General features: G+C 44.7%; 1 protein-coding gene across 4 annotated transcripts; it reads right to left on the bottom strand.

The window, feature by feature from the left end:
• Window positions 1-176: 176 nt before the first annotated feature.
• Window positions 177-21,962, bottom strand: kmt2ba (lysine (K)-specific methyltransferase 2Ba). Of its 4 annotated transcripts, none has more exons than XM_077507046.1 (37): window positions 21,522-21,962; window positions 16,606-18,004; window positions 16,359-16,531; window positions 16,199-16,279; window positions 15,959-16,115; window positions 14,199-14,493; window positions 14,021-14,082; window positions 13,577-13,801; window positions 13,408-13,505; window positions 11,713-12,522; window positions 10,756-10,869; window positions 10,528-10,674; window positions 10,357-10,449; window positions 10,134-10,251; window positions 9,848-9,964; window positions 9,564-9,754; window positions 9,385-9,486; window positions 9,191-9,289; window positions 9,032-9,108; window positions 8,829-8,938; window positions 8,618-8,697; window positions 8,396-8,530; window positions 8,117-8,275; window positions 7,904-8,021; window positions 7,734-7,812; window positions 7,490-7,656; window positions 7,251-7,409; window positions 4,919-7,016; window positions 4,535-4,642; window positions 4,209-4,301; window positions 3,971-4,062; window positions 3,777-3,902; window positions 2,975-3,227; window positions 2,734-2,844; window positions 2,458-2,544; window positions 2,254-2,383; window positions 177-1,386 (listed from the first exon to the last, which is right to left on the bottom strand). In XM_077507046.1, the coding sequence occupies exons 1-37, from the start codon at window positions 21,810-21,812 to the stop codon at window positions 1,111-1,113; spliced, it is 9,030 nt and encodes a 3,009-aa protein (XP_077363172.1). In that variant the 5' UTR covers window positions 21,813-21,962; the 3' UTR covers window positions 177-1,110. The 4 variants fall into 4 exon arrangements, with proteins under 4 accessions (XP_077363172.1, XP_077363173.1, XP_077363175.1 ...); XM_077507047.1 differs by having other exon boundaries at window positions 2,458-2,541; window positions 21,522-21,961; XM_077507049.1 differs by having other exon boundaries at window positions 11,713-11,817; window positions 21,522-21,960.
• Window positions 21,963-21,972: the final 10 nt, after the last annotated feature.

Below are 21,972 nucleotides of genomic sequence, written 5' to 3'. Positions count from 1 at the left end.
CCAACTTTATTCACAACATTCATCTCCATATCATACAATTTTCATTAAAATAAAAACAGATTTAAAAAAAAAAAAAAAAAAAAGTGTTTCTCCAAATTATGTCTTAAGGCAGGTCTTTTTTTTTTTTTTTTAATGCATGCATCTCTAAATAAAAAAAAAAAAAACATGATCACAAATTCAACTTTGAACATGTAAAACGTTTATTGAACATAAATAAAACAAAACAAAAAAACGCAGGTAGAAAAATATGTAACAGGTTTAGAAAGAATTTTTATACAATTATGTACAAAGCCGAAACCACCACCTGTCCCGCCCCAATCCCAAACGTGGGGGGGAAAACATGTCAAAACTCTGTTACGGCAGACTATTTGGACAGAAAACAGTGGTTGGCGTACTAACAATTGCGGGTAAATCAAATTATGGTCAGTATTGAACGCTGCGTTATGTCTTGTAATCTTGAAGGACAAAATGTTTCAACATGAGTTAGAACACACGAAAACACTGATGTGGCTGGAAATTTCACCCTCTGCAAAAATTTTAATTTTAAGTCCCCCTTTCACAGCGAAACGTTAAAACATAAATCTGTTTTCTCCATATACATTTAATCAAATATACAAAAAAAAATCTACTTAAGGGACAGTGCAATTGCATTGTATTTCTTGTTAAAACACAAAATGAACAAGACTGCGGGATAAAAGCAGCTTTTCTCAAGAGTACGGTTAAAATTGTTTCAGGGTGAATCCTACCAGCAGCTCCTCAGTAAAGAAAACGGACAAACTAAAGCATGGGATGCTACAATCTGGGAAAACAAACAAACAAACAAACAAAAACAAAAAAAAGACTGCATCCAAGCAAGTAAATAAATAATTTCCCTGTGACAAAATGGGAGAAAAAAAAAAAAGTGAATCTGAATGTGGTAAAAGAGCATCACAACGCCTTGTGCACACTATATAAAGTCTGTGATTGACATATGGCTCCATTTGTCAAGATTCCATCCCGGGCATGACGCCTGAGTACTCTTCTTATGGTGCAAATATTATTCTAAGGATGTATTTGCACCAGTAAATTCACTGGAGATGTGCTGTATTGTGCAAGTCATACCTCGGGCCACTAGTTAAGGTAGCGGCGGCAGCGGCGCGCGCCGCAGTTGCAACGCAGCTTGCTCTCGTCGTCCTCGATGGGGAACTTGTAGTCGTACGTCAGCTCCTCGCCGCGGTAGATCTTGCGCAGGGCGAAGATGACGATGTGCTTGCGGGCGTCCACGTTGATGACGCGCGAGTAGCAGTTGGGCTCGCACGAGTGGTTGATGAAGCGCGCCGCGTTGCCCTGCATGGTGGCGTCCACCACGTCAAAATCGTCGATGCGGAACATGTAGCAGCCAATGCCCTGGTAAGTGGGGAGACGGCCACAGTTAGCGATTGAACATGATGTATTTCCAATGGTGGGGGTTTGTTTGTTTGTCAATTTGATCTCTATATTCTGTGATTTTGATCTTCATGTATCTTCCTTATAAAAACGATGTCACATTAAAGAACATAAGTCCTACTTTGTAACAAATTGTGTTTTTAAAGTAGGTCCACATTTTTTTTTTTAACATGCACTTCAGAATTTTGTCTTCAAATTATGCCTTTTTTTTTTTTTTTTTTTTTTTAAAAGGTATGCCTCTCCAAATTGTGATATATAACATATCATATATATATCCAAACTTCCAATTTTTAAGTAGGGAAATCCAATTGTTTACATTTACTGTAGTGCTTCTCATTTTTTGCTATGCCCCCCTCAGGAGGAAGAAAATGTTTCACTTACAGTAGTGGATGTACCAATATAAAGAAATAAAAATTCTCCTTGGGGTCCCACGCGTCTCCCGATTTGAGAAGCAATGATTTAGTGGCATGCAATTCTAATTTTTGTGATTTTATAAATCATCCAATCTGTGTGATTTCTATGAAGGTTTATTGCCAAATGTCATTTTTCTAAAAATCTAAATAATAATAATTATTATTAGTAGTAATTTCAGTCACATACCCTCAAAGGTTGTCGCTTTCATATGAAGGTGTCTAACAATTTTTCTAAAAAAAATTTTAAGCAAGAATCCAAATATTTTGTACGCATGTGTCTTAATTTTGAGATTTAGTTAAAAAACATGCACTACAAATGTGATTTTCCTCTTTTAAAGTATGTACCTCTAAATTTTGTAATTTTCCCCCCCGGTGTGAACGAAGGACACTGACGCTTATTCTTTGTCTGACTCACTTTGCTGTCGTAATATTTCTCCCGCTTATCAGTCAGCACTGCGCGGATGACGGTGCCGGCGTACTCGATGACCATTTCTCCGGCTTCAATGTTCCTCTTGCAGAACAGCCCCCGGCCATGAATGAGAGACCTGCAGAAAAGTAAGACTTGTTAATGTTGAGTAATTCCCTCTGATGTCAGGACATTCGTCCATTATTGCATCACCTGTAAACGCCGACGGCTTCCTTGGAAGTTTTCTCCAAGTGGCGAAATCTCATGGCCATGGGAAGCTCACTGCTGGTGGCACGCCTGCTGGACAAATTCAACGGGGACAAGTGACCTTATTGCCATTGCTGTCTTTCTGCCGTTTTATTTGCATCCAATTAAACCATTTTATAAGCTTTGAGCTTCTGAGGGAGTCCATTTTTCACAGTGAAATGATTGTATCACTAGGTTTTGACTGTATTTGAACGCACTGTGGAAATAAACAAACAAACTGACCTGGACGACTTGAGCGGGAACTCGTCATCCTCCTCCTCATAGGAGATGACCGAGTCGGGGAGCTCTCGATGCTGAGAGGCCAGGAAGTCGAACATGTCGAACGTCGCTTTCCTGATCACACAAAAGATGTTCAATTTGAGTTACTGTCAATTCTGTTGCTAACCAAAACAGCAGCACCAACCACAAACCTACTGTGTCAAACCAAATTCAAGTATAACATCAAAACATAAGAGCAACGCACCGAATGTAGACTTCGCCGCGAGCGCAGCCGCTGGGGTTGAGCGGCAGCTCCTCCTCGATGTAATTGCAGCGGTGGAAGCGGAAGCGGTGGCTCTTGCAGTCGGCGGCGCCGCGCAGCTGCTCCAGCAGGAAGACAACGGCGTCGTGCACCACGCCCAGAACCCGCGGCCCGCTCATGCCGCCCAAGGGAAGCTGCCTGAGGCGGAAGGCCACCCGTGCCTCTTGAACGCCTTCAATCACGGCGCGCCAAGCCACTGGTCAGCGGACACAATTGGGTAGGGGTGTGAATTGCCTCGTACCTGACGATTCGATTCGTATCACGATTCACAGGTCACGATTCGATTCGATACCGATTAATCCCGATACGAATTTATAAGTCGATTGTTGCGATTTTTTTCATTCAAATTTCGAAAATACTAATCAGTAAGCTTGTAGAGTGTAAGATTGATATGAAAATGTATTATTTATTTATCTGAAATTTCAGTCTTATAGAGGTTGTAATCTGTTTCATGTTTGAACAGCATTAAAATAAAATATTAAGGCTTAATGTTCCGTTCATATAACATTCTTCCATGCTCAAGGTGCGAATCCTATAAAAAAGAAAAAAAAAAAAAAAAAAAAAAAAAAAAAAAAAAAAATCGATTCTGCCGATTATTGAATCGATTCGAGAATCGCGCGATGTAGTATCGCGATATATCGCCGAATCGATTTTTTTTAACACCCCTACAATTGGGAGGTTAATATTTAAGCTTTATGTGATCATCAAGTCAGCAAATGATTTTGACGCCAACATTAATTCTTACCCTCCATGCTGTTAGCTTTGACGCTAAAGCCGTCGTCACTGGTGATTTCAAAACGCAGGTGAGGCTGGTTCATATAGCTCCTCTTTCTGTGTTTGGGCAAAGGCTGCTCATCCTCGGAACTACAACCTACAAAAGTCAACACTGTCAGTTGTGCTCCATTCATATTCACATATCCTCGCGCTAAATTGACAAACCTCCAAGGGGGCCCCATTCTGATAGGTCTCCATGACGAGCGCTCACCCACTTGTGTGTGGTAGCCCGACTGGGGCTCTCCGCATTAGGAGATCTGAGCACAACACAGTACACAGTAAACAGAAAGTATATTTACATTTTATATATATATATATATATATATATATATATATATATATATATATATATATATATATATATATATATATATATATATATTTATATTAAAGATTATCTTACCTTGGTGACATTGGCAGTGATGGTGCTATAATTCTCAAATTCTCCTTGTCCACATCAGGGATATCTTTTACAGGCATTTTTATTTTGACACCTCTGTCAAAGGAAATAACACTTTTGGAAAATTGTGCTGAAATTTAGTGCCTGGTACTTTAGATCTTAGTAAATCAGGCACAAAAATTACACGAGTGTTTCTAGCCATATTTTAGACAAACTCAAGTTATTTTGTAATAGTGAGATGAAATGTGGAAACGGAGTCAAGCAGGCCATTTTAGGCCTTTGGAAGTAGCATCAAAGCCACAGTAAGGGTACATCAGCAATGCACTTACCTCTGCTTGCCTGAAAGCAATCGTCGCCGCCCGATGCCAATTCTCACATTGCGGCGTGCATTGTCTTTGTCTGAAACAAATTCAGCAACTTCTGGTCTTCGCTGGGTTCTGTGTGAAAAGTTAATGCAGACAAATATTTCTGTTACAGATCTCATCAAACAATTTGTGGGTATCGGTTTGAAACAGTGCCTGTAGAAGATACTGCCATCACTGGGTTTTGCGTGCAATAAAATTAGACAAATGCCAAGTTCTTTTTAAATACAATTAGTATTTTGTGCAAATCACTTGCATCAATATCCTGCCTTTGCTGGGTTCTTTGTGAAAAGCAGATAAAGGCCAGTTCATCCATTAGAACTTTGATTGATACAAAACATTGGCACTGACCTGGCCTCATCATAGTCTTCATGATCAGTGGAGGGTTCCTTCATGGTGTCCATCATGGCTCTCTTCCTCTTCCTTCTCTGAGGAATGGAGGTCGGGAGTTTGACACGCACTTTAGGCAACGACAGTGTCTTCTGTGGTCTGCGAGTTGGCACTCTGACCACAAAACCTGGGAACTCCGCAGCTGCACCAGACGACTGACACGGCTGCTGGTCTTGCAATTGAGGTGGTGCTGAAGGTTTGCCACCCGCGTGTTGAGCGTCGCTGAAGTTGAGGGGCTTCGTCCTTGTGGAGTCATGGTTGGACTCCATGGCTCTGTTAATAATCGCTTGCGCCGTTTCGGCCTCGGACAAAACAGAGGCGGGGTTACGCTGCACGGTGACGGCCGGCGGGGGGCTCGTCACGCGTTTGATGGGCACCACTCGGTAGATCACTTTGGGAGCCGGTGTGTGGGGGACGCTGGCGGGCTGGGCGCTGGCGCAGGGTTTAACAGTGACGCGAGGGATGGGCCGCTTCAAAGCGTTACCCTTGTGGAGCATCTTGGCGATTTGGCTTATCTTGTTGTAGGTGGGTGAGCTTGAGTTCAGCGTTTGATAGGTGTTGGTTTTGGGGTTTTTCAGCAGGATCTGACCTTCTCTGTTGACTAGGAGTACCTGGGGTGTCGGCGGAGGAGTCGGCACGACACTAGGGACAGCTGCCGGAGCGGTAATCACCACCTGGCTAGGCTGCTCCGACGCTACGGGCTTGTCCAAGCGGATGGCGAAGCTTTTGCCTCGCATGACAGTAGGTTGGACGTTTAAAGCGTTTAACCCGTTGAAGAGAATGGGCGAGGTGACTGTGGTCACAGGTGCTGCATTAACAACGTGAACTGACTTGGGGGGCAGCAAAATCTTGATTTTCTGCTGTTGCTGCTGAGGGACACTCTGCTTTGGCAACAAGCCCTTGACATTGGGATTCTGGCGTATTTTTTTGACAATGACTCTTTTAATTGGCGAGTGCGAGATGGTTTTGGGCTTAGGAGAATAGTCCGGGTCATTAGAGTCATCTTTGAAGGCTTCTGTGGAGTCTGCTGATGACACGTTGTCATTGTCATCAGCTCGGATAGTACTCGTGGACGCCAAACCGACATCTTTGGTGGCAATAGCACTCCCGGTTGGGGCTTCTAGAAACACATTGTTGGCAGATGTGTCACAGTCTATCAGTACCTCCTCGCTTTGCACCATATCAAAACAGTCAAGGAAAACCGGAGCTGACTGATCTTCCGCTAAGCTGCCTGCCACGCTTGTACCTTGTTCTACCTCGTAAATAGAGTCCAACCTCATGAGAGCGACTGTCAGCTGCTTCGTGGGCGAGTTGACGTCGGTGTGAATTTGAGCACCGCCGCTTCCCACGTCATCTGCCTCCTCGCTGCGGTCGCTCTCCGAGCCGTCGTCGGCACCGTCCAACTGCGAAATGGACGGTGTGGTCGGTGGGGCTGAGGTATGTGCGCTACCAGTGGCCTCACAAACCACGGTGCGTATAAGTTTAATCCTGTGGTCTTCATCTTCCGAGTCAGCTTCCGGCATTTCCACATCAAGCCGGCTGTTATCAGTCAGCAGGGTCTCGTCAAAGTCCAGGTTGGAGTTGAGAACAGAGGCCACAGCAACCTCGGTGTCAGTGTCCAACACGGTGTAAGGAAGCTCCAAGTGTCCGTCCGTGTTATCGGGAGCCAGCGAGATCCCGTTTGTTGTTGCAACGGCCGCTTCCTCCGTCTCAGATGATGCCAAGAAATCTTGGGGAACGTCAGCAGACACGGGAGTGGTGATCTTAAACGCATGCCTGCCCCTCGGGGAGCCGTGGCGAGGGGACAATCCAGCAGAGATCGGTCGAGATGGGGAGCCCCAGCCGGGCGAGATGGAGTTCTGATGCGATATGGGAGGAGAGGTTGGCGCAAAGTTGGAAGACCTTGGCGGAGAGTTGAGGATGCCGCAGCGGGAGTGGATGGGCCCGCTGTCAGTCGGGGAGGAGCTACAGCGGCTCCTGGACGACAGCCTTCGACGACGGTGAGTGTCCTCCAGGTCCCGCAGAGTTAAGATCTGATGTAATTTGGAAGATACCGAACCTAAAACCGAGAAGTTAAGTGAACTGAAGACACTCAATTGACCACTAAGATTTTCAAACTTGCTCATGCTTGGTTCAGTTGTTTTCTTAATAAGTAAGAAGTGATTTTTTTATTTTTTATTTTTTAAGACCTCCACAATACGTAAAGAGCCTTTAGAAAACTACCGTTGTGAATTTGTGGTTAAAAAAAAAAAAAAAAAAAAAAAAGGAATTTCTAAACTGCTCTGTTGTATACCTGGAGACGGGAGTGGTCGGGAAGAACCCCCTGCGGGCCTCCTTGTCTGTGAGTAGCCGGGCTTGGATCCAGGCGAATTGTGCAGTTTGGAGTTGGGCGATGGAGTAGCAGAACAAAGTGGGCTGGACGAGGTGCTTAAACTGTCCACCGTCTCCACATCTTGCGGTGGATGGCAACACCACAAAATTTGGCATCTGATCATCATCCAAGTGTCTCATCACAAGCTAAAACTGACTCACCTCTATGGAAGTTGGGAGTGTGGACGATGGTTTGATTCTCCTCTTGATCATACTTCATAAGGAGCTCCTGCTCCTCGCCGGGCAGGGGGCTGCTTACTTCGGTCACCTTACAAGTGTACTTGCAGCGTTTGCGCGGATCCACAGTGCTCCAGTATAACCGAGAACACCTATAAAACGGCGTTTGTACGAATTAATTTCTCATCCTAAATGATATCAAGTTTACATCATGAAAAGGACCGCTTACTGGTATCCAACAGGGTATAACATCCTCCCATTTGATGAGATTTCTGACAAAGCACCCAGTTTCTGGATTTGTAGAGACCCTAAAACACAAGCAACCTTCATAGTCAGCATAATCTCATGCACATCAGCCTGCGGTGATGTACAACCAAATGATAAATCACATATGCATACCAATGGTCATATTAATATCTTCAGGTTCGAGGCCTGTGAGGAACTTCCTCTTGAGCGTGATCCCTTCAAAGTCAACATAGACTCGCCGTGGCACTTCAAATCCTGCCCCGGACACAGTCTGTAGAAAATAGGCAGTTAAAAAATATATATATATATATTTTCTACCTAAAATTATTTAGTAAGAGCAACAAGAACAACATCGCCCCCACACACCGCCACATTGACGAGATCTGTGTGCTTGTAGCAGTAGACCTTCCGATCCCGCTGGAACACACAGTCCTGAGCTCGCGCACACATGAAATGGAAATTACTTTGGCAGGTGGAGAGGCAGCAGCCCACCGTGGCACCGGACAGCCCACAACGGTCGCAGCGCTAGCGAAAGAAAGCAAAAAATAGTGTGCAAATCTCAACCAAAAAATATTAACAATAAGAATAATAATAATTAAACTTTCCTCTGCAACAACAACCAATCACTGTTTGATGATTGCATACCATGTGGCGCCCCCTGTAGACCGCAGTATGTACTTGATGTAGGGCGCCTTTTTTCTCATAAACTTCAGCAGACCATATACAACAGTTGATGTGGGCCCACTCGTTCTGGCCCAAGTACAACAGTCGTCCTCCGTCCTGTCGAAGTTAAGTGTTTTTTTTTTAACATCTTCATATAGATTTTAATGTGGCACAACTACAAAGAAAAAAGCAACTTCATCTTACTCTCGGAGCAGAGTCACCATGTTGTTGACACAAAACACACTGTCTGGCATCTTTGGTAGCTTCCACATCATTCACCACACCTGCATGGATGATATACATGGTAACTAATTGGCACCAATTTTGGATTTTGTGAAATGTGAAATTCAACCAAATGTGGTGGTATTTTTCCCAAATGATTGTGCAAGCAGCTCTTATACAATGTCTTCCTTACCTTTCTCCACCTGCATCCATTTGCTCTCCCTGTCCTGGTATGTTCTCTGGGTCCACTGTGCATAGCTGTGCTCCTTAGAAGGCGGGATTACTGCTTCGGCTAGCAAGCCACTGCAGAACAAAAGAGTCACACTGAATATAGGATGTCAGTAGATTGTGCACAAGTAACTAATATAGCGGCCAACGTGTTTCTATTAAACTTACGTTGGCAGGTCCTCAGAGAACGACCTAAACTTGTTTTGGTGGTGTACAGGAAGCCAGCTGAATGCTTGCACCATCAACTGTTACAAATAGCAAAAATCCTGTTATATTGAAGGCCTACACATTGTTTCAAAATTGTCTCCTTTCAGGGTGGGAGATTACTTTGGCATAGTGGTCCCTGGCCTGAATGGTGGGCTTTTCATCTTCTTCCTCCTTGAGACGTTTTCTCATCACAGAAACGACATCTGCATGGAATGTTTTCTGAGGTGGTGAAAGAGAGGAGAGGAAGGGGGTCATAGTTACAAATACACACGCATCACCGTATTTACATTTATCACCATTCAGTTCATACTCACAATGGATGAGTAACTGCCTGCTTTTAACTTGTTGTCTATGGCTTGTAGATCACACACTGGTGGCTGATCCCCGATTAACTCTGTCTTGTTTGTTTCCTGACACTGAAATATACATGCACACACTCATTAAAAGCAACAAGGAAGTACATATAACTTTTTGAGTGAAGCTGCACACGTACCGATTGACAGAGCATAAGGTGCTGAGTGGCGCTAGAGGTGAGGAGGCCGGCCATCACCTCCTGCAGGTCGAGCAGAAGTTGGCTTTGCAAACGCTCCTTCAGGCTTCCATCCTTGCCAGCATGCTGTCGGCAAGGGGAGCAAGTGAAGATGGCGTCATGGGGTCGACTTGCGAGTAGCCCGTCAAGCTCCTCTGCAAAAAAACAACAACAACAAAAAAACAACAACAATGGAATCGTGCTTGAGGAGACAGAACTACAAAGGCTTATTCTTCAATTAAAATCACCTGAGAGGCCCTCACAGCTGTGATGCACCCAGTGGTTACATTTGAAACACTGAATCATCCGCGCCCGCTGGCTGTCGTCGTCATCATAGCATTTGTTACAAACTGTGCAGAAGTGACCTGCAAAGACACATCGAACAATTTCATTCATCGGTTTTGAACTGGGTTTTCCTTCCTCATCCCTACGATTTATTTCACTTTCCATAATTTAATTCCTTGAAACTACAGTGTGGATCTCCACCAGTGATGTTAGCACACCTTGTTAATAAATAGTAAGTAAGTAACCAACCTTTTTCGTGAAGAATGGCGCAGTCCGGGCAGAAGTTCTCCGCATGGTTCCAGGCCACATCCCATGACTTGCCAGGCGTCACGCCACAGCTTTTGCAGCGAATGCATGTCATGCAGAGCTGGAAAAAAACAAAAAACTTAGTTACAAAATTTCCATCCAAAACCTGAATAAAAGTAGTATTTAAATTCTTAGCTTTGATTTGATAAATATATATAAAGACTACCCAGGGTAGGTTGCAGTTCATTGGCTTTGGATATGTTGGTCCCAAGCAGGAAGGATGGTAGGAGGTTTGGCATCTCTTGCATTGCAACACAGGCTGCAGAGACATAAAAACTAATGAGTTGATATAGAAGAGTCATAAGAGTACATGCCAAAAGTGAGTTGGCATTCGCACCTTGGACAGCTTGCTTTTGCGCCCACACACGTGGCAGAACTTGCAGCGTCTGCAGCACCAGTTTTCCTTGTTCTCCCCCAGGGGTCGCTCGTCGGCAGAGAGGCAGAAGTTGTGGAAGGGCTCACAGCATATCTGGCAGTAGATCATCTGAGAGGGAAGAAGAAGGGTAAAGTTAATTCAGGAGAACATGAATCAGACACTTCATGAACGGACGGGGGGCTGGGTTACCTCATGTCGTCCTTTGCTGGCGCATAGCAGACAGACGGGCTGAGGTGTGGTGGGAACAGATGTGAGGATGCTGAGGCCACCCATTAGCCACACATTCTGGATAGCGCAATCCTCCTGGAGGATACAATTGAATTATTAGAAATATACAGAATGGTTCATTTTCAGAAAGAACTGATCACAAATCTTTAAATCTATTATCCTATTTATTATTCCATCAAATAATCACCTAATACGCCCCCTAACCGCCCCCCACTTTCGGCTAATCGCCATTTAAGGTGAACACTAACCGCCATTTAGTTCAAACATACATCATTATATCTAAACGAGTTGAAATGAATGGATGTAACAATAATAATTATCTTCTGTGAGCCACGCTGAATTGTGACGTCACAAAGCTTCCTAATTTACATATGGTTGTTATTGGGAAACATTTAAAATTACGAGTGCACCGTCGATCGGCCGGTTGATTTATCGGCCCTGATTTTCTTAATTTTGGGGGATTGGTGATCGACTGATCCCTTAAAAATAAACCGATCTCATCTTTCTCCTTTGAGGTCTGAGAAAGCATCCTCTTCTGCTGAGATGATTAATTGGCTTATATTTTTATTTGAGACTTGAGAGAAATACTTACTGTGTAGTTAAAACAAACTGCATTATTTCACGTATATTGTTCAATGTTTTTCAATAAAACAAGATCGCAAAACTGAAGGTGGCTGCTTATATACAAAAAAAAAAAAAAATCGTGATAGACAAAATTCGAGATCTTTTTAAAAGATGGGGGATCAGTGATAGGCCGGAATATTGTGATCGATGCACTTTACTTAAAATAGGTTTTTAAAAAAAAAAAAATCCATAAAACCTTACCTTTTATACTTTCATTTTGCTATTTCAATTCACATTTTTAGCACTTTGTATAAAGAAACCCTCGTAATACGAAAGTCAAACATCCAAGCTTACCTTAAAATCCACACGTATCTTTGTCTTGTCAAGCACCGGGCCCTTCTGGGGAAATCCATTAGGGAAACCCACGGGGGCGCTGACAGACGAGCCTTCTGCGGCATTCTGGGAAGGAAGGACACAGTGTGGGTGAGTTCCCGGCGGCCCTTGCAGCCCTGTCCCTTCTTGTCCATCTTGGCCATCATCCCGGGCGCCATCTGCTCCGTCCATTGTGAGTTCCTTGTCGGTCAAATCATGGAGCGGCTGCAACAGCGCATCTCCTTGAAAGCGTAACGTGGTTGCAACCTCTGTCAGAGCTGAGTGCGACATGGACTTTGGACTCCCTTGGGGCGGCGGCGATTCACTTTTCCGCCCGTGTAATGCGTCCTGCACCACAGACTGAGGCAAGCGGTGCAGTCGCAACACAAGGACACGTGGAGGTGGCTGCGTTTCTGGCGGCTGCGTTTCTGGCGGCTGCGTTTCTGGCGGCTGCGTTTCTGGCGGCTGCGTTTCTGGCGGCTGCGTTTCTGGCGGTCGCGTTTCTGGCGGTCGCGTTTCTGGCGGCTGCGTTTCTGTCGGCTGACCTTTTACGAGCTGTGACGCTACAGCATGCACTGCGTGCGGCTCACTAGGCTGTGTTACGGGCTGCATCAATTCGGGTTGATAATGTTTAGGGTTTGAATCCAGGTGCTGGGGAGACTGTAGTTGAGAATCAGGGAGTCGGTATAAGTGAACTCTGAGCTCCCGTGGCAGTTTGGGTACGGGGCTTCTGGGTGGGCCGGGACATGGGTACATATCGCTGGGCGCCGTCTCTTCTGTGTTCTGCGATTCCTGCGGAGGAGGGGACTGCCTAAGCCAACCAGCCATACAGGTTCCAAAAGCTACACTTGCAAAGAGGCACATGCAACGTAGGTGACACACAAAAGGACAAAGCCCTATTGTAGGAATACTATGTTAGCCAGTATGAGTAAAAGGGGAGACATAACTGACTTGCAGAAGTGTTTTACAAAGAAAGGCATGCTGTCTGTTAAGTCCATATAGTTGTTACGTCCACATATCTATAACCCGAGTCTGCTGGTTTTTACATAATTGCGAATTTTTAAAGTAATTCCCATTTAAATTTACCATGAAAAAGGCAACCTTATTTCCTCAAATATACCAGGGGAATCGTGCAGCAAGCGTAATCATCTAATCATCTCAGTTCATCAGAGATGCTAACCAAAACAGTAGGACCTACCACACGCAAACTGTCTTTCGGATGATTTTAAAATGTGAGGTCTTCATGCATGCTGTAAATGACAGCCTGCACAGTATAAAAAGTGATCGCCGCTCGAGAAAAATGAATTTCTACCTATGTAACAGTCCTTTTAAATTCTGTTTCTAACACCACAATGACTACATGTAAATTGAGGCATCTTTATAACAAAAACCTAAATTGAAGGAATCTCCATTTTACAACCAACATGTAAAAGCAGAGGAAAAGGGAAAGAAAGCCTAAAAGCTGACAATGTAGATTAAATATCCCTTAAGCATCTAATTTCATCATATTTTAAATTGGTGGACAAAATAAGAAAAGAAAAGAGGTCTGGGAAAGAAATTATTTGGAAGGTGTTTTCTTGTTGGGAATTTATGAGCCTAGTAGTAAACAGTATTCCAAATAATTTAACCCAGGAATCTAAAAGAGCTACGTGAGAAGACAATCGCCGGCAACATTACCTTGTACGCTTTCAGTCGGTTTCCTTTGGAAAATGGCCGCCGCTGCCTCACCACCTCTGGAGGAGGGTCATCACTTACGAATGGTCCCAGCCCAAGATCTTAAAAAGATCACAAACCTTAGATGTAGGTCTTTTGTTTTTGGGAGAAGCACCACCCAAAATTTGTCTACCTTGCTTTGCCTGCATTTTCTCCTCCTTTAACTTTATCTTCTCTTCATCCGTCTCCTCGTCCGACTCGGACTTGAGCAGGTTGCTGTAGCAACGTGGTGTGATGTTGCGCAAGGATCGCTTGCGGAGTTTGGTCGGCTCTAAGGATAGCGTCTCGCTCGTTTCCTCGCTACCCCAGTTGCAGTCGTCGTTGCTCGACGCGGACGCCGAAATCCGCCTGGCCCGGGCTGACAAAGCAGAGGCAATTAATGATATGATATATGATATATGATATGATATGATATGATATAATATAATAGGATTTGTGGGGAGAAAAAAAAAAAACACCTAAGGGGACACTATTAAGGCAAGGTACTAGCCACTGTACTTAATTTTAAAAATTGATTGGTCATAAAATTGTCCTCCCTATTATCTGGAGATAGGAACATAATTTTAAGAATACATACCTGAAAATTGCTTGATAATGCGCTCCGTCTTTGTCGCCTCGATTCGATCGCACCTCCTGTATCTGTTGACAATACAGCACAAAATTGTGTTCATCTTTTGAGTAGAGGCTCATTTCAATGACAAAAGAAAAAAAACAATCTATACACAACTCCTTAAAACAGAACCGCATTCCCTTACATGCAACACTGTCGCTTCTTGTTGGGCCCACCAAACTTGGGCTTGTCGTAACAATTGGTGCATTTGGCGCAATCACTTTCCACCAGGCACCCTCTGCATTCGCCACAGCGCCGCGAGCGCACGCCGCCGGGCCTGTAGGGGCTCAGGAGTTTGCGCTTCTTGTACTTGCGGCCGCGCCGCCGACCACGCCGCCGCCATTGCTTTGGCTGCTCCTGAAGGGGGGGTTCCTGGGAGACAAGCCACTGAGCCCCGCCTTCTACGTCTTCGTAATCATCATAATCATCATCCGCGACCTCTGCAAGCGGGAGAGGGAGAGGATGGATGGGAGCCCAAAAGTCAATTTTTAATACATTTAAAAGGCATTCTGAGGTACAGAGCAGCCAGAGGCTTTTATTTAATATTGAGGTAGGTCGCATATTTTTTTAGACTAGCATTAAAAAATGTTTTACGTAATATTCTATTTAAAAAAAATACGATGCTTGGTTAAAATAATATACATAGTGTATGTGTATATACATACATACACATGGGGGGGAGAAAAAACAAACAAACAGCGGTAGACCAGGCAGAACAAATAAGAAGAACATGGATGCACACAAGAAAAGTTGATTTGTCCAAGCTGACGATCCATGCCGTCTTTACTTGAGTGTCGGCTACGATCTCAGGCAATATTCGGACCAAGCTCTGGCCCATGCCCCAGCTCGAATTTCCTTGAGTTGTCATGAGATAGCAGCAAAGCACTATTTTTATATTAGACAGGTGAACATATCTAAAGGAAGCTCCTCCTGACACTTCAATGTAGTTCTTTGGCACCAAGATGCTTTACGATGGCACCAAACCAATAGTTTTATTAGACAGGCTTCGCCTGAGCACCAAAGCAGCGAATAAGCGACATTTTCAGCAAATAAAAGGACCGGTTCCAAAATGAATGCAAACAGCAAATATGTGGGGGAATACTACATATCTAAATTATATTTCTTAAGAATAAGTTCCATTTTGCCATTCTTACTGGCGATGAAGAACTTGTATCTTGATATTGCGTAATAATTCATAATTTCAGATTATGAAAGAAATCTTTCCTCACACAACACATGCCAACGTTTCTATTTTTCCATTTGAGTGTCTTTTCTGTCACTGCAGATGAGAACATATATTCACTATAACATAAATATAATTTAGTGTGATGTACTGTATAAATGTGTAGATTTGAGCCCAGGCCTCTTGAATGTGGTGCGAGATTGTCCCTATGTGTGCTTCGGGGCAGTGAGTCTAATGGTCAAACAGCACTTTCTCACCTCATACAGAGTGATGGCCGATCGACCAGTGTTGGGTAAAGCTTTCCAACAGCAGTGGCTAATCTGTGTGTGACAAAAGATATTTTTGCTGGCAAATAATTGACTTAAAACTACAATGAGCTTACAAGGCACGGTTTGTCTTTTTGGAATTGATGAATTGGGGAATTTATTTTGTGGTGGGGTGGGATGGCTTTATGATTTATTGTTACTCCAAGTGCACTGTGATGTACTACCGTCAAGTGATTTTTGATGCCTTCTCAACTGCCCTCTTTAACTTATTTGTCTACTCGGCTCGGTTTGAGTGTTGAAAACAAACAAAAGGTCATCTACATCGTTTGTGCGACACAGGTGAGGATCAGTCAAGACTATAAAACACACACACACACAAAAAAGTTGTGCACTGGGAATGCACTTTTTTTGTCTAATGTGCCAGTTAAAAGCTCAACACGCGTGTAAAGAGCATACCTTCTATGGCGGGCGAAAAGGTGATCCCCTCCCTCTCGTGCAGCGGGAGGGCACTGAGGCGGGGAATGTCATCGGGCACCATCGCCCGCGGCTGGCCCAGGGCAACCGCCGCCGCCCGACACACGTGCTTGATCCTGGGACCGCCCAGAGGTTGCTCCTGTCAACAAAAATGACAGAACATACTATTTAGTGAATGATATTTGATGACAAATGTCATGTTTATTTTCATTTTATGTTTACCTGAGGACGCAGATTAGCAGAGCGGTTGACTCTCCTTTTCCTTCGTCCTCTCACAGCCACATGAGTGTCACTGGCGCTCAGCTGTTAACATGGGAAAAGTCCTAAGTAGGATATACTCATATGTATTAATATACGGGTTCTAAAAGAATTCTGTGCTCACCTGAGACATCTTGAATTGCTTCTGCTGGTCAATCTTGATGAGCTGCACTTTGGCTTTCTTCAGCAGGTGCAGCATCCTCTTGTTGGCTCCGCTCAGGCCCACCATGCGGTGTCCGGATACGCCCACCTCAGGTGCCAGTGCCGCCGGGGGAGCCTCATCGCTCCCCGCAGCGTCTGCACAAACATAAAATGGACCCTTAATTATGCACATAATGTGATGTCATCAAATGAAAACGATCAGTGCTTACCGTTCTTGCCGGTGTCTTCCAGGGATGTTTGCAAAGATGTTCTAGAGTCGTTGACGACCACGGCGAGCTTCCTCACCGCTCCGGGAGAGTCCATCTCCTCCACGGTGAGTTTGCTCCTGCGCCGCCGCCTCTTCTTGACGTGCACGTTCAAATCGTCCGGACGTGTGCAGTCATCGTCATCTACCTGCACGGCGTACTGGCCTCTCTTCTTCTCTGCCAGCTTCAAGGTGAGCCTCTTGAGTTTCTTGTAGAAGTCTAGGTGACTGGTGGCGTGAATCGGTCTTGCAGAGAACTTAGCTGGAGGGGTCGGCTTGTCGGCCACGGGCACAGCGGGCACGGCGTCGCCGTCCAACTTGGCATCGTAAACGGATTCTTGAGAGGATGTGCTGGTCTTCTCATCGTCTTTCGGTTGACCCTTAAGCCATGAGGACAAGTGGCCTTTCGGGAAGGGCACCATGGCCTCATCCAAGAACCTCTTGGGTGTCTTGATGACGCGGGACGAGCGTGCTGTGGTCACTGCCGAGTTGTTGTTGTTCTGCTCCGGCTCGATTTCCGGCGGAGCGGGAGAACTTGGATCAGGGACGTAGGAGTAAAAAACATGCTTGATGCGCTTCCTTTTAGTGCCGGCGGTGGCAGCGGGCGAGGCATTTTTGCTCTTCTTCTTCCTACTGTATAAGAGCTTGCGAGAGTGTCGTTTGTGCACGCGGTGCTCCGGCAACACCGGCTGCGGAGACGACATCTCCTCCAGCGGCATTGCTGCCTCTGGCCCACTCTGGGTGCCAGCCTCTGCGCCAACCTTTGGGGACGCGGCCACGTCCTTGGCCATCTTTTTCCTTTGGCCGCGCTGCAAGGATTCAGCCGACAACCTGCCGCGCTTGGCGGGCCTCAGCGGTGTGGCGGTGTCCGGCATTTTAACCTTGACTGTGTTGACCTGCCTTGCATTCTCGGCCGTTCGGACTTCCTCAGTCGGTCCTGCTTCCCTGACAGCAGTCTGGATCCCTTTTGGCTTCCTGCCTTGCAACATCCCCTTTTGTGCCTCTTTTACTTTTACTCCAGTGCCTTTGACGTGCACCCATTCTTTTTTAGAGCCCCGTGGTATAATCTTCCCAATCAAACCTTCCGTGGAGCTCTGCGGTGCAATCATGCCAATCAGCCCTTCTTCTTCCACCTTCTCCTCTTCTTCTTCTTCTTCTTCGGCACCCTGCGATACAATCTTCCCAATCAACGTCGATTTCGGGGTCTTGGATATTATTTTCCCAAGGAACAAAGGTTTGGCTGCAGGGGGTGGCTTCACACCTTTGGGATGCTGAGCAGCTTTGGAAGGCTGCACCGCTTTGCGAGGTTTCACTTTGCTAAGTGAACGAGTTGCAGCTGCACCAAATCCACCAAAATCTTCCTCCTGAAGAACAAACACATTTTGGTAAGTAACGTTAAGAACAATTGTGGTTAATTCGTCAAATCTTTTTTTAGTTACGGTCAGTGGTGCCATTTTGGTCAGCAACAGCATTCAAACAGTGGCCCCTATTAACCATTTAAAATGTGGTAAAGTGAGACTATCAAACTTAGTTCCTGTTCATTTTTACATGATGGGGACAAAAGGAGACTTGTGCCCAGAAATGCCTCGTCAGCCACTCTCTCTACTTTGCTGTCGCTCTCAAAACAAAAAAAATCTTCTACCTCTTTGTCAGTGTCAGAATCAAACAGGTCAATTGCCTTAATCTTAAATGTAGCATCTTATGCACTTCTCAGTTTCTTTTCCATAATGAGGGCACAAACTCTCGCTCTGTCTCTCCTACTGTATTTGGGCTCACTCGGTTTGTTTTGCTCTGTCTGGCGCTCTTCCTTTATAGTGCAGCCCGTGGTAGATAAACTGCACCGTTGTATTAGCCGCAGAGTCGAATGCAAGTGAAAAAAGTAGCGGCTTAATGCCCGGAAATTTATGGTAGTTAAGCGAGATGAATAAAACAGTCTGGAAAAAAAATTGTCGTTTGGGTTTCTTCTTACAAAGCAGTCTACAAGAAGTGATCTGTGAGAGTGTCTGTAATAAATCATCATTAGTTAGGTTTTGGTAAGAGCTAGACAAGAAAGCAAGCAGTCTGTTCTGAGCACACTTATCAGTCAAGGTCACGTCTGTATTGCTTCATGTACAAAAAGTGAAAAGCCCATTGTTAAAAAAAATACACAATACAGTATTAAACGTATATTAACACATTCACTGCCAGCCCAGCAAAAATGCATTATTTGACGTCTTTTTCCGTCAATGAGTTAATATGTGTTAAATAGTTATTTTCCATAACAGGACAGTAAAGAAAGCCCACACTGGCGACTGCTATGTCGCCATGATGCATCTTCTGTGGACAGGAGAGTGTGCGCATTATGACATCACAAATATACGACACCACCATAGGAGAGGGGAGCGGTTGAGGAGTTGGGCACAACCACAACAGATGGACCAACGTGGCATGTCTATTATTATCGCCGATTTCATTATTTGGTTTATCTTGTATGATGTCAAATTGGTCGATAACTGCCAATAATTATCGGACACTGATATTATCGTGCATGATGCAACCCTAATCATTATTTTCTTTTCTTTTTTTTTTTTTTAATACAAAGCTGGGTCACTTAGTTGCCACGGATTTAGTAATCTATTTCTGCTGGATTAACTCAACTCAACTTTATTCATAAAGCGCTTTAAGAACAAGCGTTGCTGGCTACAAAGTGCTGCACATAAACAAACATCAGTTTTGCGGTAAACAAGAACAAAGCAAACATTTTGAAGTGCGAATACAGGTTTTGTTTTGTTTTTTACAAGTAAATGTATTTTACATCAGTAAATAAATAAGTAGTGAATAAATAAATAAGTAGACTAAACATCAAACTCATACACACCACAAAACGCCAAGAACAAGTCTCATGGTGCGCCAAAAGCCAAAGAATACAGATGTGTTTTAAGACGCGTTTTAAGAGGATACCGAGGGGGACTACCTAATATTGAGTGGAAGGTCGTTCCAAAGGGAAGCACCAGCAACAGCAAAGGCTCGATCTCCTAGTTTGCCAGCAGTAGAAAAAAAAATAAGAACCACTTGCATGTTGGTCCACATGACATCAAGGCTTTGATCAAATCACATGATGCCATGACTCTTCCCTATAATGTTGTTGCTTTGAAGAGTTGTCTAGGTGGTTTCTTAAAAATTTGCACACAAAAAACTGAAAACGTTGCATACTTTTAATCCAAGTTGACCTGAACTGTGAATGCCACTCCTGTACTTTCAAACATGTAAAGCACATTGAATTATATTACTAATTGTCAATGAGTTCATTGGAATAAACTAAGAGGCAGCTTGTTTACTCAACTATGCAAGCAGCCAATCATATTGTGCCCTGCTTAAACATACCATCAAAAAGAAAAACACTCATTAGCAGTCATGGTACAGTAACATCTTCCTGATCATGTCGGGCTTTCCACCAGTGTGGGCCAGCAAACAAAATGGGGTCAATTGATAGGCAAGAGTAAAACGTTGAAAGCTTCTTTATTGATGATGCACCAGGCACACATTTTACTTACAAAATGTATTTTTTACTCACATTTTTATTTGGGTAAATTCACATCTCTTCATGTGTTTGAGCATGTACTCAATCTTTGATATTTTGTTTTACTCTGGCTCTCTGGTAAACTAACAGGACAACTACTACTAGTCGCAAGCAGTGGTTAATTTGAGCAGTTTTGCTTCACTTTTAACATGTACAGTAGTAGTCCTTACTAGTAGGCAAAACGGTCCTAGTGTGGATAAAGAGTATATTGGGAGTACATAGACCTTAAGACAAGTGAGTGCACTACTAGAACAACTTTGTCTTACTATGCATCCATCCATTTTCTTGACCGCTTATTCCTCACAAGGGTCGTGGGGGCTGCTGGCGCCTATCTCAGCTGGCTCTGGGCATTAGGCGGGGGACACCCTGGACTGGATGCCAGCCAATCGCAGGGCACAACTTTGTCTTACTAGTAATGTTTTTTTCCCCACTATTGTATGACATTTGCACAAAAAAATAGGACCAATTTCCATATTAGTCGGAAGACTGATTTAATGTTGGAGGCTTACAAGTGCAGTAGTGTATTAGTAAGGTTTCATTGCACACTACTAGTGAAGTTTACTAGTAAGACGCCATTGTTTTACTGATACAACAACGTGATATTGAAGCATGATGCAATATCAATGCATAACTGGTAAGTCACATTTGTTCCACTATGCACCGAAATGTGAGCAAACTCCAAACTAGTATCATATATTGGGTATCAAGGATATGAAGCTGTTTCAGCACGATATCGTATCTTTGATGCTGATCTCGAGATCCTACTGGGGGCGGGGGTTGTCCATTAGCATAAAACATGGTTTGGATATCCAATAAATGTCCAAACGGCTTTCTGTCCTGCAGTCAGCTGACAGCTCCAACGTGGAAAGCATGATGGTCGACTTGCCACTGTGACGTTTTCGCAACGACACGACGAAAAAATGCGCAACCTCCAAAACCAATAATAGACATTATGCTCTTTTAAAATTAGCACGAGAACGAATGCAAGTTTACGACACAGAGCTCGTTTCCATCAACACCCGTCGCTAGCCGCCAAAGTTTCCGCCAAGTGGAGCTACGTTGAGGCCGATATTTGTTTTAAAAAAAAAAAGGTGCAGATTCCGAACATAAATGAACAATTAATCCCCGCAGAAGCACCGGAACTAAGGGTTAGTCCGCGTTCGAAGCCGAAGCTAAAGCTACTTTGCCGCTAACACATCATGGGGCTTCCACATCCTTTGTAATTCCTAAACAACAAGTGCACCCAAGCGCCATTTCTCCTGTTTGTTTCAGCCAAGTGAGACATTTTGTGCTTTAGCTAGCTGGCTGGCTCGCTCGCTCACCTCCTCGCTCGACTCGAAGCCCGCTTCCCTCCGACGTCCATGTTTCTCGACAACCCCGAGCAGGCGCAGCAAGGCCGGGTCCTCGCTCAACGCGAGGCCGATGTTTACAGGCCTCGGCCCTCGCTCGGACGACTCTCCGTCGTCCGAGCTCAGTCTTCCGCGTTTGCTTCGTTTGCCCGGTCGCACTCGGCCGACGCGGCTCGAAGACGGCCGGCCCGGGAAGCGAGCTCGGGCGACAGTCTGCGTGGACAAGGCCGCCGCCGCCGCGGCGACGTTAGCGGACGCCGCCATTACTGAGCACGACACCAAGAAGAAGAGCGCGCTCAGCGCTGCCTGCCGAAGACGGCGGATCTGAACACGAACAGGCAAGATGGACCTGGACCGCTCTCTGCCAGAAGGCGCCAGATAGGAAGGGAGGACAAGTGCATCATGGGAAAACACTACTTCTCGC

Source organism: Festucalex cinctus, chromosome 19 (genome assembly GCF_051991245.1).
Source record: "Festucalex cinctus isolate MCC-2025b chromosome 19, RoL_Fcin_1.0, whole genome shotgun sequence".
NCBI lineage: Eukaryota > Metazoa > Chordata > Actinopteri > Syngnathiformes > Syngnathidae > Festucalex > Festucalex cinctus.
The sequence above is the reverse complement of the archived record's forward strand: the minus strand, read 5'-3'. Positions and strand labels throughout refer to the sequence as shown.

What these genes read in the sequence shown, in the direction of transcription:
- kmt2ba (XM_077507046.1), bottom strand. Translation starts at nt 21,812, where the DNA reads ATGGCGGCGTCCGCTAACGTCGCCGCGGCGGCGGCGGCCTTGTCCACG. An exon ending in CGCCATTCTTCACGAAAAAG is followed by an intron (nt 9,965 to 10,133) that starts GTTGGTTACTTA and finishes GTGTCTTTGCAG; the next exon opens with GTCACTTCTGCACAGTTTGT. An exon ending in CAGCTGTGAGGGCCTCTCAG is followed by an intron (nt 9,755 to 9,847) that starts GTGATTTTAATT and finishes GTTTTTTTGCAG; the next exon opens with AGGAGCTTGACGGGCTACTC.